General features: G+C 40.4%; 1 protein-coding gene across 4 annotated transcripts in view; it reads left to right on the forward strand.

The window, feature by feature from the left end:
* The window catches only part of ESRP1 (epithelial splicing regulatory protein 1), a 32,489-nt gene that overhangs the window by 8,049 nt on the left and 9,651 nt on the right, over window positions 1-14,789 (forward strand). For 3 of the 4 annotated variants that reach the window (XR_003542498.2, XM_027730931.2, XM_027730934.2), the window contains exons 5-13: window positions 3,850-3,948; window positions 4,051-4,105; window positions 5,986-6,096; window positions 6,185-6,317; window positions 6,401-6,443; window positions 7,886-8,187; window positions 9,685-9,903; window positions 11,843-12,041; window positions 13,985-14,153. Coding sequence is in view for 3 of the 4 variants with exons in the window: in XM_027730931.2 (XP_027586732.1) it covers window positions 3,850-3,948; window positions 4,051-4,105; window positions 5,986-6,096; window positions 6,185-6,317; window positions 6,401-6,443; window positions 7,886-8,187; window positions 9,685-9,903; window positions 11,843-12,041; window positions 13,985-14,153 (1,330 nt within the window). In the remaining variant the exon portion in view is untranslated. The remainder of the gene's footprint in view (window positions 1-3,849; window positions 3,949-4,050; window positions 4,106-5,985; window positions 6,097-6,184; window positions 6,318-6,400; window positions 6,444-7,885; window positions 8,188-9,684; window positions 9,904-11,842; window positions 12,042-13,984; window positions 14,154-14,789) is intronic. The other variant, XM_027730932.2, reaches the window with a different exon arrangement.

Here is a 14,789-nt window from a genome sequence, read left to right on the forward strand (position 1 = left end):
AGGTCTTGCTTCCTCCAGTGCTTGGTTTGCTCCACTTGTGAACTGGATTTATGAGAATAGCTCCTTACTAGGAGTATCTGACCATGTTCTGAGTAGGAACACTGGTGCACTTCAGAACAACCTGCTTAATGTGCTGGATACTGTAGTCCTGAAACTTGGTTTGTTGAGGGTTTATTGTTTTGGTTTTTTGACCTGGGTGGCTTGCAAACATGATGTGGAGCACAGTTAAAACCAATAGTGCCTAACTCTGGCAATGAAAAGCCCTTAACTGGGCATTGCCTGAGAATCTTGGATATTGCTATTTGTATTTCCTGTGATAGTACTCAGGAACTGGGTAATATCAGATTACCTTTATGCAAAGTGTTATTTAAAAAGATCTAATCTTCTGTCTAAGGAGACTTAAATAAGAAACAGAACAAAGGGGAAAGGGTCAATGCAGAGCACAATTGCAATGCTGTTTCATGTCATCTCAGGTTAAGTTAGTTGTTCAGTAAGAAAGGAGTTAAGAGACTGAGAAATGGAAGAGACGGTGGAAAGGAAGAAGTCTTGGAGGGCACTGACAGTAAGTGAAGCTGTGGTGATGAATCTGAGGAAGCTATCTAGAAACTTCTTCCATGTTATAGAGGCCACCATGATGTAGAATATGCCTTTCCTCCTGGTCCCTTTAACTTCCTGAGTGTTGCAGGAGGTGGTGCCATAGCTGCACAGCAAGATTAAGTAGTTCCTTGTTTCCCATCCTGCCTTATTTGGGAGTATCATTTACTTGTTGCTTTGTTAGGAATATACATTTGTATGCTACTGCATATAGTGGCTTTAGACAGCCAGGTCTGGTTTGTAGCACTTCTTTAAATGTGAACTTAGACTATCCACAGCAATTGCCTCTTTTCAATTGCCCAAGAGAGGCATCCTTTAAATAAAAATGTACACAAATGTGTATGATCTCCTATCTCTTCACAGAACCAGGGGTGGGTTTTATAGAGACTATTCAGTTAATAGAAGTGTTGAGAACTTCTAGTGTTTCTGTCCGCAGGAGTCCACCTCTATGTAATCGGTCTTGTTCATTAGAATATGGGTTTTCACTTAAAAGCATGTTAATAATAGTGACTTATGTGCAGAAAGCTATCAATTCTTCTCTCCGATCTTAGCTGAAAGCTTTGCTTTTAACTAATCGGAAGTGAAGGTGTGAGCAATTTCTTACTCCTGCTAATGTTTATGACTTTCTTCCTCCCCTCCCACTGTGTTTATATTAATCTAGAGTTTGGCACAACTGACTCTGTCTGACATCTGGTACCAGCTTGCATTGGCGCTGGGGTGTTTTTAGGGACTACAGCTTCTGTGGATCAGTGTCTTCAGAAAACGTTTTCATTGAAGGAAATGAACATGGGGTGGTGGAGTTGTTTGTTTTCCTTGTGTGATGGCCCCTCTTCAAATTCCCAGCTCCTTCACACTGCTGCATTCCCTCTCTGGCAGCTGATCGCTTGTAGGGATCTTTGGCTCTGCACAAAGGAAATATTGAAATGTCTTTTCAGTTCTGACAGCATAGTCTAACAGCCAAGTGTATGTGTGTGCACATGTGTATGCATGTCCCCTGCTGGAATAGCTATTGAAACTGCTGCCCAATTTCTCTTGATTTTTGACAGAGGAAAGACATTTCTGAAGTCTTCATAAAAATGTGTCAGGCAAGACCAGTGTTCGAATACCTGCATCTTCAGCAGCTTGTGTTTCCCTGAACAGACAGTAGAGACTCTGCACAAGCCCAGTGTGGAGCTGTTTGCTGCAGGGGGAAGGATGTTGGGAAAAGGAGGAGATGCACTCCTCTGCTCTAATACACAAGGTGCCCAGAAACATCTGTGTGGTACTGCTTAGGTACCCTCTCTGCAAGGGAGTCTGTTTGTGGGTTACTTTTCTTTTCAACCCCCTCTTTCCCAGGGACAGGGGGAGGAGGCAACGTCAAGTTTAAAGCTTAGGAAGAGATACTACAATGAAGAAATTTTTTATTGTCATAAATAGTGTAATCTCTTAAACTGTGTTTTTGAGATTATTCAGGTTTTTTAGCTTGGTTTTTAAGACAACTATTTAATTTTCTCAGTACTTTACCCCAAAGAAGGTACCAGGAGGGAGGATAAAGGCAATGACTAGCAAACTATTTATAGTCAAGCAGTTGGAGGGGAGGAATCACTGATTTAAGTTGTTTTTTTTTTTAAACTATGATAATTCACTTCAAATGTTCTAAGACTAAACATCATCCTCTAACCTTCCATACTCTAGTGCACACTTAAAACCAACAAAGCCTCAAAATCAAGTTAACCTCAAGTGTATTGTGTTGGCACAGCAGCTTTCCTTTTGTTGCTGTGGAAGAGGAATGCATTAATTCAGTTGAAATTATTTTTCATCTCACAACAAGACAATTTTAAAAAAATTTTGTTTTGTAGAACCGACTTGCAGTCATCCTGTGAATAACGGGTAAGACTCTATTTCACAAAGAAATTTGCACTGCCTCACCAGTTGATTAGATGATACAGCAAAGCTTCTGTGAGGTGTTTGTTTCTAACAGGAACTGTTCTGTTCCCTGCACTTCATGTAGGCATCTGCCAACTCAAACTTTGCTCAGCTCTAGGTGAAGAAAGCTTTTTATTTTTTTTTTTTTCTTTTAAGAGGAAACATGCTGTCTTGTACTATGAAGCAACTTTTGAGCACCAAAGTGCAGGCTCTTGAGCATTTGAAATGTGCCTAATGTAGTTTAGGGGGGATGTGGGCAAGTTTTCAATGTCTTGCATTACTGTACTGCCGTGCCAGCGTGGGTCTGGTTTGAGAAACTTTCACTTTGGCTCTGAAGTCTGGATGCAAAGTGATAAGGCAAGTAAAAAATTGCAAGTCCTATTCCCAGATTTCTGTATGTTTCTTATTCTGTTCTTGATTACTTTTTTACCCTACACTCTTCAAAGAAGGGGATGTGAGTGAAAAAGACCTTTTTAAAAATTTGCTTCATGAAGTAGAGTTGCAAGTAATCTTAGTCCTGTAACCTGGTGTTGGAGAGGGGCAAATATAATGGAAAAGGGAGACGTACTGTAGTAAACTGTTTGAAGTTGTGTGAAAAAGGGTGGTATATACAACTTAAATCAGACTCCGTTTGCGAACGTGTGGGTTTTATTTGGTCTTTCTATGGTCTGTCTTTCCAGGACAGGGCACTTCCTGCTCTCTATTGCAGTCATTTCCAAAATCATTCAAATTGAAGAAGATATGGGTTGCGGAACTGGTTTGCATCTTGAGAAAACACAAAAGTGGTGGATTCTTACCGGATTATCAAAATGCTTCTGTATAAGAGCACAAAACTTGCGTTGTAACTTCTAATAGGCAAGGTTTAGACGAAGTGCCATTTGTGGGTTTTGTTCAAGTGGTAAGATGCTTATTCTGCTTTAGGATTTACTTATTCAGAAAGTGTGTAGTATATCCTCCTATTTCTGGAGCTTTTAGTTTATTATTTGCTTCTTCTTCTTCAAATCTTTCCCTAGAGATTAAAGATGATGTTAATTAAAGAGGACAGGACTCCAGTCTCTTCCACATGCAGAAGTGTATCTGTCAAACATACATAATTCATGGATTTATTAAATATATGTCCTTATTATGGAGTCTTATGTCTGCAGACACTTCCTGAAATGACCTCACATTCCCGCAGGTGGCAGTAGTTAGAGGACAAGGCAGAGCAGCTAACATATCTCTGCAGGGAAATGGATTAAATTTTCCCCTGAGAAGTGACTTTCCATCAAGGATAGCATGGAAGTGTGTTTGTCTGTCAGGAAGCCAATTAGAAATCTGTTTGGTGATGATTGACTTAACTCTAGCACAAAGATTTAAATCTTGATAAGAACAGTCCAGCATTTCCGTATGGAGCCTCTCAAGTTGAAGATATGGGGAATATTATTTTAAGACTAATATCTGAACCATACAGTAAGTGATTGTGATGAACGAGTTTTCTCTGTTGCTTCTTTGATTTTCCTGCCTGTCCTGTGTGCTGATGAAATAGGAAATAACTTGTGCTGTATTTCACAGATCACCGATTTTCAGATCCAGAAAGAGTGAACTACAAATTTGAAAGTGGGCCTTGGTAAGTACTTTCTCCCTCTTGTTGCTGCACATATTTCAACCCCCACCACTTCCTGTTTAAAGTTACTGTTTAGGTGAGCTGTGCTTGTCTGTATTTCTAATTTTCAAATAGCTGTTACCTTTATTTCTAGTTGTCTTGCCACTGCTGTGGGAATTGATTAGATCCTTTAAGTGGCAAAGGGAACACATATTCTATGATCGGATGCAAGCCAGTTTTCTTGTTAGGCTTCAATGTTGCCAATGTTAACTGCTTATAGTTCTGGGTTCTGCTAATAAGTGCTTATAGTGGGTGTTAAGTGTACTGTGCTATTAACGAAGAATGTAAGCAGTGTTGCAGAAGTAACCCTATTGGTTACTAAATCTTGCACTCTTCCTGCAATTTACTCCATAGTTACTGCATACACATCATGATTTTTTTTTATAGGGAAGAAACACTTTTGTAAAGATACTGGGCGAGAGGTACTGTGCTACCAGTCAATTGCTTAAGCTGCAATGATTATCTTATTCCCAAATATGTTTTAAACATAAAACTTTATCTGCTTTTGACTGCTTTGTTGTTTGGTTTGGGTTTTTTAAATGTAACTGTGCTCTTTCCATGTATAAATACAGATTTTTCTCAGTGGTTTGCTGGATGCTCCCTCTGCAATATCATAAGAGACTGGTGTTAAACTGACTTTATTTATATTCCCATCTTCCACAAATACTTACTTCCCCCTTCCAAATTAAGGATCTGTCATAATGGTAGATGATACTGACACTTCTGAGTCAAAAGAAGCAAGAAAAAAATGCAAAAAGATTGGCAGAAAGTATCCAGAGAGATTAGCTCAGGGATTATGTTCAGCATTGTTCTAAGCTTTTTCCTTTTCACTAACAAAATTCTGGGATGAGGTGGAAGATTCTCATCTTATTTGAGATAGTGAGAAGTACAGAATTAAGAGGCAAGGGGAAACAGTTTGGGACAGACAGCTACAGACAGAAAGGCCACCTGAGAAATTAAAATATGAGCGAGAAACATGACCCTTCTATAAAAAGGCATACCACAGCCCGTTTATATGAGGGAGTCCTCTGCTACTGAACAGCACTTCATCTACTTAATCAATCGCATTGTCTCTTCTGTGCAAAAACCTGTTCTTGCAGTAGCCAGAAAGGCAGCCTTGGGTAGCTGTGAGCGTTTTGTTGTAATCGACACTTTTAACGAGTAAGAGAACAAAAGAGACTGCGGTAATGACCAATTAAGCCTGGCTTTCTGTGGCTGAGCTATTCCCATACTAAGCAGCCAATGTAGCCTTTAGCTATATTAGTCCCTAGTAGCATGGTGATGGCCTGAACAAGCAATGTTACAGCTCAACTCTTGAGGCAGGAGTCCTGTGTGTGCTGAGTACAGCCAAGAACAGATTTGGTCTTGGCTGGTGACTGGCTCTTAACACACTGTCACAGTACAACTAATAAGCACTAATCTCAGTTACATCTAATTGCTCTGCTTCAATTTCCACCTACCTAGATTAGAACAGCAAGTGCTTGATTTTTATACCAGGAACCTTGTTCAGATAATGGAGAAGCACAAATGATGTCAGGAGAGGGAAATAAATTGGCAACATGATCAAAGAGATGACGGGTCAAAGAGAAAATGTGATGAAGCAGGAAAAGGGAACTGGGAAAGGAGCGACTTAACAAAACAAACTTTCCCTAGGATAGACTTTACCTAGGAGTGGCTTTCAGTTTGTGGTGTGGCTTTGGATGGTGGTGGCACTTGAGCCTCTGCCATCCAGTAGACATGGAGCAGGGACAGAAGCCTGTCTCTGGAACACAAATGGCAAGAACAGAGGGTGGTGTGTGGCAGATACTACAGGCAAATATCTCTCCCTGTTTCTGTGCCTGCAGCAGCAAGATGGAACTTGTGGATGACAATGCTGTTATCCGAGCGAGAGGATTGCCATGGCAGTCGTCTGACCAGGACATAGCGAGATTCTTCAAAGGCCTAAATATTGCCAAGTTAGTAGCTAAGAATTTACCTGTACATTTGTAGTGCTTCAGCTGTGGAAGTCACGGAGTTTCATCTCTTTTGATTTAAATCTTGCAGGGGAGGTGCTGCACTCTGTCTCAATGCCCAAGGTAGAAGGAATGGGGAGGCTCTTGTGAGGTTTGTAAGTGAAGAGCATAGAGACCTAGCACTACAAAGGCACAAGCATCACATGGGGAATCGATACATTGAGGTGTGTGACGCTGGCTTTGAAATCCTCTTCTCAAAAGGAGTGCGAATTGCATGCCAATCACATGTTCTCTTTTCTTCCTTTAGGTATACAAGGCAACAGGTGAAGACTTCCTTAAAATTGCAGGAGGTAATTTTTAGAGGATGAAAAGGGATCACTAACTTTTGGCTTTAAACTGCTCCCACTGAATGTGACTTTTCACTTTCTGTCTTTGAACAAGTTGGCTCGTGTATTGATTACTATGTACTCTGCTAGCAGAAGTCAAAGATGTTCCATTATTTCTGTCAGCCTTTCTCTTCCACGTTCTTGCCATTTTCAAGCAGCCTGTCAAAGCAGGATTTGATTGGGCAAAGTGATCTTCTATACAAACTTAATTTTTTTAGGTCATCGTAACTGTGGGGATCTAAATGTTATTGACTGCTGAAAAAATGAAACCAGAGTAGTTTTTTGAAGCAATATGACTGCTGTTGCTGTGGAGATTTGCACATAAAACCAAACAGATATCACACTGTAAATACAAGAGATTTGTGGGACCAACTTTCTTCAAATCAAATCTTTGCCTCAAACAAAATGGAGAGGATTTAGGGGAAATGCTTATTGAAGGGGAATATTGAAATATTTGCTGATAATTGAAAGGCAGCAAAATTTGCTTTACAAACTACCCCTTGGTCTCTTTTCATCTCCTTTATGTCTGAAAGTGTATAGAATTTGAATTAAGATCCAATAAGCTGTTATATCTACAATAGTACCTTAAGGTCCTTGTTGGTCCCTGACAGAGGTTTGTTCTGGGGATTGTAAGTGACTAACTGGATATCTGAGTTTGAGGTGTTAGTGTTGGAAAGGCTGTTAAGCTGTCAACTAAATAGCTCACCGACGGGCTTGGTAACAGTTATACTAGCCAAAGTAAAGACATTGCACACTGATGTTGGTGAAGAACGGTGCACGTCTGGTGCAACCAAACTTCGCAGCACAGGAGCTGTAAGTGAAAGGACTGAATTAAGATGTGAAGTTGGTTAGCAGCTACCTTTTGGATAGGGTAGTGTTTTGAGTATCGCTGGGCTTCTCGTAAAAGTACTGAAAGTAGAATTGGCAGACTTTGACAGTTCTATCAGGATAGGATGAAATTCCTGAACTGTTTTCGACATGCCCTTCCAACTTTCCTTCCCAGCACGATTATCTAGATACTTAGTTGCTGTATATTTTGGCTTTAGTGCATGCTGAAGGTATTCCACATTTAGGAAGGTGAAGTGCACAGTAGCACAGGTACTGGTTTACACTAAATATTCAGAGACTGTGCTTTCCTTGGACTTTGAACACTGCAAGTACTTATTTTCCTTTTGAATAAGGAGAAATATCCTCTAAGTGGTGGAGTGACATTATTATACTTTAATGGGAGGTGTCTTCTACAATATATCTAGTTTATCAGAGGGACATCTTTCCTGGTTTTTGAGGCAAATACTGTTCTACCTGCTCAAAAACTGTCTGTGGGCAGGACTCAGCTATGCCAGACTTGCTCATGATTTTATGTGGTTGCCTGGACTTAAGTGCTTTTGTACTTTTTCTTGTTAAAGGCACTTCCAACGAGGTTGCACAGTTCTTGTCAAAAGAAAATCAAGTGATTGTCAGGATGCGAGGTCTTCCTTTCAATGTAACAACAGAAGAAGTGCTGACTTTCTTTGGCCAGCACTGCCCTGTAACAGGAGGGAAGGAGGGAGTCCTGTTTGTCACATACCCTGACAGTAGGCCGACAGGGGATGCCTTTGTCTTGTTTGCTTGTGAGGAATACGCACAAAATGCACTGAAAAAGCATAAGGACTTGCTGGGGAAAAGGTACATTGAACTCTTCAGGAGCACTGCAGCAGAAGTTCAGCAGGTGGGTGCAAACTTTGCAAACATTGGCTTCTTGTTATCCAAACTTCCACACTGGCAGCAGTGAAAGCAAATACTAGTTGACCATGACTTGACAGCTCCTTTTATCTTCTCTCACTCTTCACCCTTGCTGGATGAGTACTGTCTGAATTTCTATGAGGCTCTGCTTCCTCAAAATGTAAGACTATGGTATATGGATTTTCTCAATCATATATACAAACCTTTGGGTTTTTGGCTTCCAGTAACCTTGCAGAAAGTTGATGTGAGTCTAGTGCTTTACACTACAGATACTGAATTTTACAAAGTCCAATGATGGTCTATTCAGAAGGAGTGTTGGCAACAAATCTTGATCTAAAAGACTTCTCTTTAGTCACTGACACAGAAAAGCAGAGTTTTTTGATGTAGTTGTCCTCTTCAGAGCAATGTGTCTGAAGAGTCTTACAAATTGCCTCTAAGGGCAGATCTCTGCCATCTTCTGCCAGCACAGGCTACCTAGCAGAGGGTGGCATGACTTTGTGAAACTGGGCCTGAAGAGTCTGGTGTTAACCGAGTTTGCTGCACTATTAATCGCAGTTATGCTGTTAGGGAAAGGAAGTCGGGCTGAGAGGATTGTTTAAGCCTCCAAAGACTTGTAGAGCTTCAGTTGAGGCCATTAACTTCTAAATGTGATTCTAAAAGGTGTCATCTCTGGTGCAAATTATAGCCATGTCATTGTAACCAAGAAATGATGCAACTCTGTCCTCCCAAATATGTGGAGATTTCAGTGTCATGTTTAAAAGGTGCCACTAATGATAAGGCAGAGCTGCAACACTCACTCTTGTCATTGTATTTTTCTCAAGTGCTCTCATATATTTCTTTTAGTAAAGCCTTCTGGTAGCTGTATAAATGCAAATAAATCTTTATCTTGCTTAGAGTTCAAGAGTAATGATTGAATATTCAGAGAACTCTTCACTAGACAGGGGTTTTACTGTTAAAATTATTAATAAGAAATCTCAAAGCGTGACTGTCACAGATACTGTGATTCAGCAACGCCACCTGTTACTTCAATGGACTGTTGCATCCCAAATCGGGTGTTTGGTAGTGAAATATGCTTCTAGTTCCCAGATTCTCCTGAAGTTCTGCAGAGGAGATGTTTTTGGATAAAAATGTCACCATGACTCTGTAGATGGTTGAATGTCTTAGGATACTTTCGCAATAAAAATACTGTGGAAATACTGTAGAAATGCAGGTTTCATGTTCTAAGATCTCTTCTGAGAGTTACATTAACAGTTCAAGTAAATTCTCAAAACCAAAATTGTTTTTCAGGAAAAACATTGATTTTTAAAACATTTGAATTCTAAGCGCTGCTGTTGTGGTTTAAGCTCAGAATCTAGCTCACTTATTTCTTAAAATACTGCAATGAAAACAGTGAGTGGAAACAAATGGCACTAGGCTTATGTTCTGTCCCTCTGAAGAATGAGTAAGGAGGCTTCCTGTAACCTCTCTGTTTTTGTTTGCACAGGTGCTGAACAGGTACTCTTCCACACCTCTCATTCCTCTTCCAACACCTCCTATTCTTCCAGTATTACCTCAACAATTTGTGCCTCCCACAAACATCAGAGACTGCATACGTTTGCGTGGTCTTCCCTATGCTGCTACTATAGAGGACATCCTGGAGTTCTTGGGAGAGTTTTCTACAGATATTCGGACCCACGGAGTTCACATGGTACTGAACCACCAGGTTGGTAGGCAGCATATTTCCAGACATCTGCCAAATGCTTGTATATGAGAACACAGTCCTCCTGAGGATATCAGTAGGGAAGCACCTTTGGGATTGGTACTAATGGTATTAGTGGGCCTCCAGCTCTCCTCTAAAGGTGTACTGGCAATAAATGATTTGAACTCTGCTGTGTAAGCTGCTGCGTTTGCTGTAGACCCATGTGCTGAAAGCTAAGCCACAGTCTTGAAGGGGTTGGTGCTCTTGGAGCAGCAGCTGTGATCCTGCACTGTAGGAGGCTTGAACTGAAGTCTTGCTCAACAGCATGCATGATTCCTCTTGTGCCAGGCAAAGAGTGCCTTCCAAACAGAAGTGTGGGCAATGTTAGTTCTCAAAGGAGTGGTTTGCCCCTGCCTTGCTGAACAATGTGCATCAGGTATGTTTGAGGACAAATGGGACTGCAGCCTTCTAGGGACAGTATTTCCTATGACATAAGCCAGAAGCTGAAGCTTTGGGTTTCCTGCACTGTGTTTCTCTCTTTAAACAGTCACAGCTAAGAACCAAGATTTAACAGCTCATTGAAGTGTGAAATGCCACTGTTTTCTGGAAGAAGTTTCTACCAGAGCTTTTTAGACAAAGGATTGTGCATTCTTGTGATCTTTATCTTTATACTCTTGTGACTAGGAGGAGGAGTTGGCAACTCCTTTCGCTCTGTGGAGATGCTCTGAGTGGTTCAACTGATAACTGATTAAACTGATTATTGTGGTATAAAAATGGTGGTTCTAAAATTCTTTCAGCTTAGTCTTAGTGTCATCCAAAACTACAAAATACTTCCTTGTCCCAGAGTAGGGCTTATGTATTTTGGGAATATGGGGGAGGAGAAGGGACTACAGATATTTCAGTACCTCTTTATCTAAGGAGATTCTTGTGTCTGTGAGGACTAGACCTAGTCAAGGCTGAAAAAACAATAACAAATACGCACTGCTAGGATAGGCTAAGAAATGATGCAGATGTTAAAGTACAAATAATGATTTACAGAAGTATCAGTCCTTGCCAGCAGTAATGAAAGAACCTGGATGAAGAAATTGGTGTGTGCATATAGTCTCGAGGGCTGTTTGCAACCCTTGCCCTTCCCAAAGCTGTCAGCAATTTTTTTCCCCAGATACTGCTTTTGCCTGATTAGATTTGTATCCTTCTCCATGCACCTGCTATTTCTGGTTTAACCCTATAATCACGAATGACTGTACAAAAGATGGTGATAAAGTTGTTCTTCCCTCCAAAACAAGAAGAACTGGCCCAGAACTGAAGTTACAGCTGGCTTCAGATTTCTACCTCTACTTTTGGCTACTTCAAGTCAGCAGCTGCATGTGGCTAAAATGACTCTTCCCAGTGGTGTATCCCACTCATTTACAGCTACATATGTAAAGTGCTGTTTTCTTTTGTTTTCCTCTGCAAAAAGCTCATACCAAGCCTTAGGCTAGTTAGTACCCTTATAAAACATCCCAGCCCATATTGGTCTTCACAAGATTAAATTTTTTTAAAAAATCATTTAACATTTGGCATTTGACTCTATTTATCTTTGGATTTTCAAAGTCATAGGTAATAAGTGGGGATTAGATCTTCCAATTCTGCATTCTTACTGAATTGTTAAGAGCAGGTCTCAAAGCACCAAAGTACCATAGGAATAATTTTTTTTTTTTTTTAAACATAGAAGCAACATGGCTCAAGTTACAGCGTAGCTTAATCAAAACAGGTGAATAAATACAATCAAGTTACCACAAGGGGGAAAAACCTTGGAGAGAACTTAAACATGCTGATGGGTCTCAGGTTGACTGACTGTACTTGACTTCGGAAATAAATATATTAATGACTGAAGAGACGGCTTTTAACAGCACAAAGTATTGCTATGCTGCTCCTTCATGGGAGCTCTAGAAACATTTTTTTTTGTCTGCCTTGTTTATAGGGACGTCCGTCAGGAGATGCTTTTATTCAGATGAAATCTGCAGATCGAGCTTTCCTGGCTGCACAGAAGTGTCATAAGAAGACTATGAAGGACAGATATGTTGAAGTCTTTCAATGTTCTGCTGAGGAGATGAACTTTGTATTAATGGGGGGCACTTTAAATCGAAATGGCTTGTCCCCACCACCATGTAAGTTACCATGTAAGTTTTGCTTGGGTCTTGTCAATACTCTACACTGTGTGCGGGTAGGTGTTGGAGCTGCCCTGTTGACTCTGATTCTGGTTCCTGGAAAGAATTGTCAGATGGGGGTATTAAAATGAGGTCTTTTTGTCTTAAATCTTCAGCAGCTTGCAATCATTATTTTTCCCTTTGGTTGTGAATTATTATGACTGGAGAACTACTTTTGCTCTTCCATTGACAATTTTTCCCTCCCCTCTGTGAAACTTAACATTGTTGGGGTGAGTGGTGATTCTGAAAAGTAATTTGTAAGCCCTGCTGAGACCTTAAAGAATTGTTTCCCATTTAAACTGGTTTACATTTATGTTTTTCATCATGGTGAACATGCCAAGTAAAAGCCCTTCCCCTTTTACTTGCAAAATTTAACTTATGAATAGGCAATACTCCCCTTTGGGACTTAATCACAAGTGTTCTACCTTTTGAACCACTACTGACTAAACGCTTCCTTTCATAGAATCAGCTGGGTTGGAAGGGACCTCTGAGATTATCAAGTCCGACCCTTGATCCACTACCACCGTGGTTACTAGACCATGGCACTAAGTGCCACATCCAGTCTCCTTTTTGTTGTTTGTACAGAATTGAGGCTCCCTATGTTGGGAGTAAAATACAGTGGCTTTGCCCTCAGAAAATTGCAGAAACTGTATTTCCTTTTAAATTTTGCTTCTCAGAACTACTAGGATGAACATGGACTTTGGGCCATGTTTGGGAGAAATGCTTTAAGAGCTTAAGGGCTAACTTACTAAGCATATGTGCCACATACATCTGAGCCTAAGGGAAAAATAATACTTTGCTTCCAAAATCATAATGGCAAGGTAGTCAAGTAGGAGCTTTCTCTTTCTTTTTATGCAAATGTTTTATTGTTGTTGGACTTTTTAAGAAATGTCTTCTAAACCCTAGTCAGAGCTGCTAATATGGCAGCAAACTTCTTGGGAGTGGCTTCTTGTGGAGTACGAGTAGACCTTCAGCTAATCCTTTAGAGATTTTTTTTCCAATGAAAGTATCCTGAGCAGGGATCAGCAGTATGTAGTCCTATGTGTGAGAGCTGTTCCAGACAGGGGTTGGAATGTTCTGAGCTCCTAGGACAGGTTCTTGGGCAGAGTCCCAAACTTCAGAAACACTTAGGTGGCAGTGTTCCCATTTCCAACTACGAATGCTTGTGATGTATTCCTCAGATAAGGGTTTTTGGCACTATCACTGCCCCATTTCACAATATTTGCTGACTGTCTTTTTAACTCTGAATAGCAAAAATAAAGGCTTACTTTATTTAAAGCTTTTATATGTTCACCTTTATGACACTGGAGAGGAGAAGAGGGAAACAAAAGAAGAGAATGGCAAAGGAGGAGGGTGAGCTCTCATCAATGAGAATTCATTTAGGGCCTTACATCTTGTTGCAACACCACAAAGTGCACTTTGGCGTTATTTTAAAACTTGATATTAACACTTGAAGCTGCAAAGCTGTGACTCTGCTTGATCTGCTGTTGATTAATTGAAGACAGATGTTTGAGGGATGGAGAATATCTGGATGAAAGTGTCCTCTCTCCTGGAGGATGTTAGATCTTTATCATGGAAGTTTCTTTTATACAGTGGAGAATCATACTTCTTGATTACAGACTTCATTAAAATCTAAGCCTGAACAAAAAAAAATTGGCCTCCTCCTCAGAAAGATACCCTATTTTCAGAGCAAGAGGTGGCTTTTAGTGTATTCCTGACTTTGCTTTTTGACTGGGGGGTGGACACAACATTTATCATCAAGCTCATGTTGGTGGCTCAGACTTATTTTCTGGGATGAGTAAGGGAATGAGAAACTTGTGAAGGCTCTTGACATACTGCAGGGTTGTTGTGTATGTATGGTCTGTTATCTCTGGAATTCAAGAGTTCCTAATCTATTTTCCATTTGTTCCCTTTAGGCCTTTCACCCCCTTCCTACTCCTTTCCTGCTCCTGCTGCAGTTATGCCAACAGAAGCTGCTCTGTATCAGCCATCCATGCTCCTCAACCCACGAACACTCCAGCCCTCCACAGCCTACTACCCTGCTGGGGCTCAGCTCTTCATGAACTACACAGCATATTACCCCAGGTAAAGCAGAGGAGAAACCAAGCAGGAATAAAGAAGTCTTTCTTTGCAGCAAATGCACAAAGCTCACAAAAGAACATTGTCTGCTCTGCTAAAGGCTTGTGTAACCAAGAACAACTTGTTCAGTATCTTGTTCAGGGAAAAAATTTAAGGATATCTAAGGATTTTCCAAGTTTTAGAGTATTTCAGGTAGCCATAGTTTTTTTTGGAGTTGGTTTGTTTATTGTCTGCTTTTGGTTATTTGGTTTTGTTTTTTTTTTGTTTTAAACTTAGGTCGCACATTTAAGTGGGATATTTTTGATTTTTCTTTTTCCTTCTACCTAACATGCCTCTTAAGCTTGTTAGTTTGCATTGTTATGCCCTCAGTGGAAACTGATGTGTGTGGTATTCCTTCCCATGTCTATAAAGAAGCCCTTGGCCCCTCTTTAGAATGGGTAGATGGAGGTCTGCCCGAACAACTTCTGAAATTCTGCCTGTTTCTGTTTTTTTTTACCAAAGTAACTTTTGACCTTTTTGGTGAAAACTGTTTACTTCTAGAAATAAGTTTTGCATTGAAGCATATCTGTATTGAATGCATATGTAAAGCATATAGAGGCATATATTCTTCCTGACCTCAAACACCTCTAACAAAGTGCTTTT

Source organism: Pipra filicauda, unplaced genomic scaffold (genome assembly GCF_003945595.2).
Source record: "Pipra filicauda isolate LSUMZ 115617 unplaced genomic scaffold, ASM394559v2 scaffold157_size4220110_pilon, whole genome shotgun sequence".
NCBI lineage: Eukaryota > Metazoa > Chordata > Aves > Passeriformes > Pipridae > Pipra > Pipra filicauda.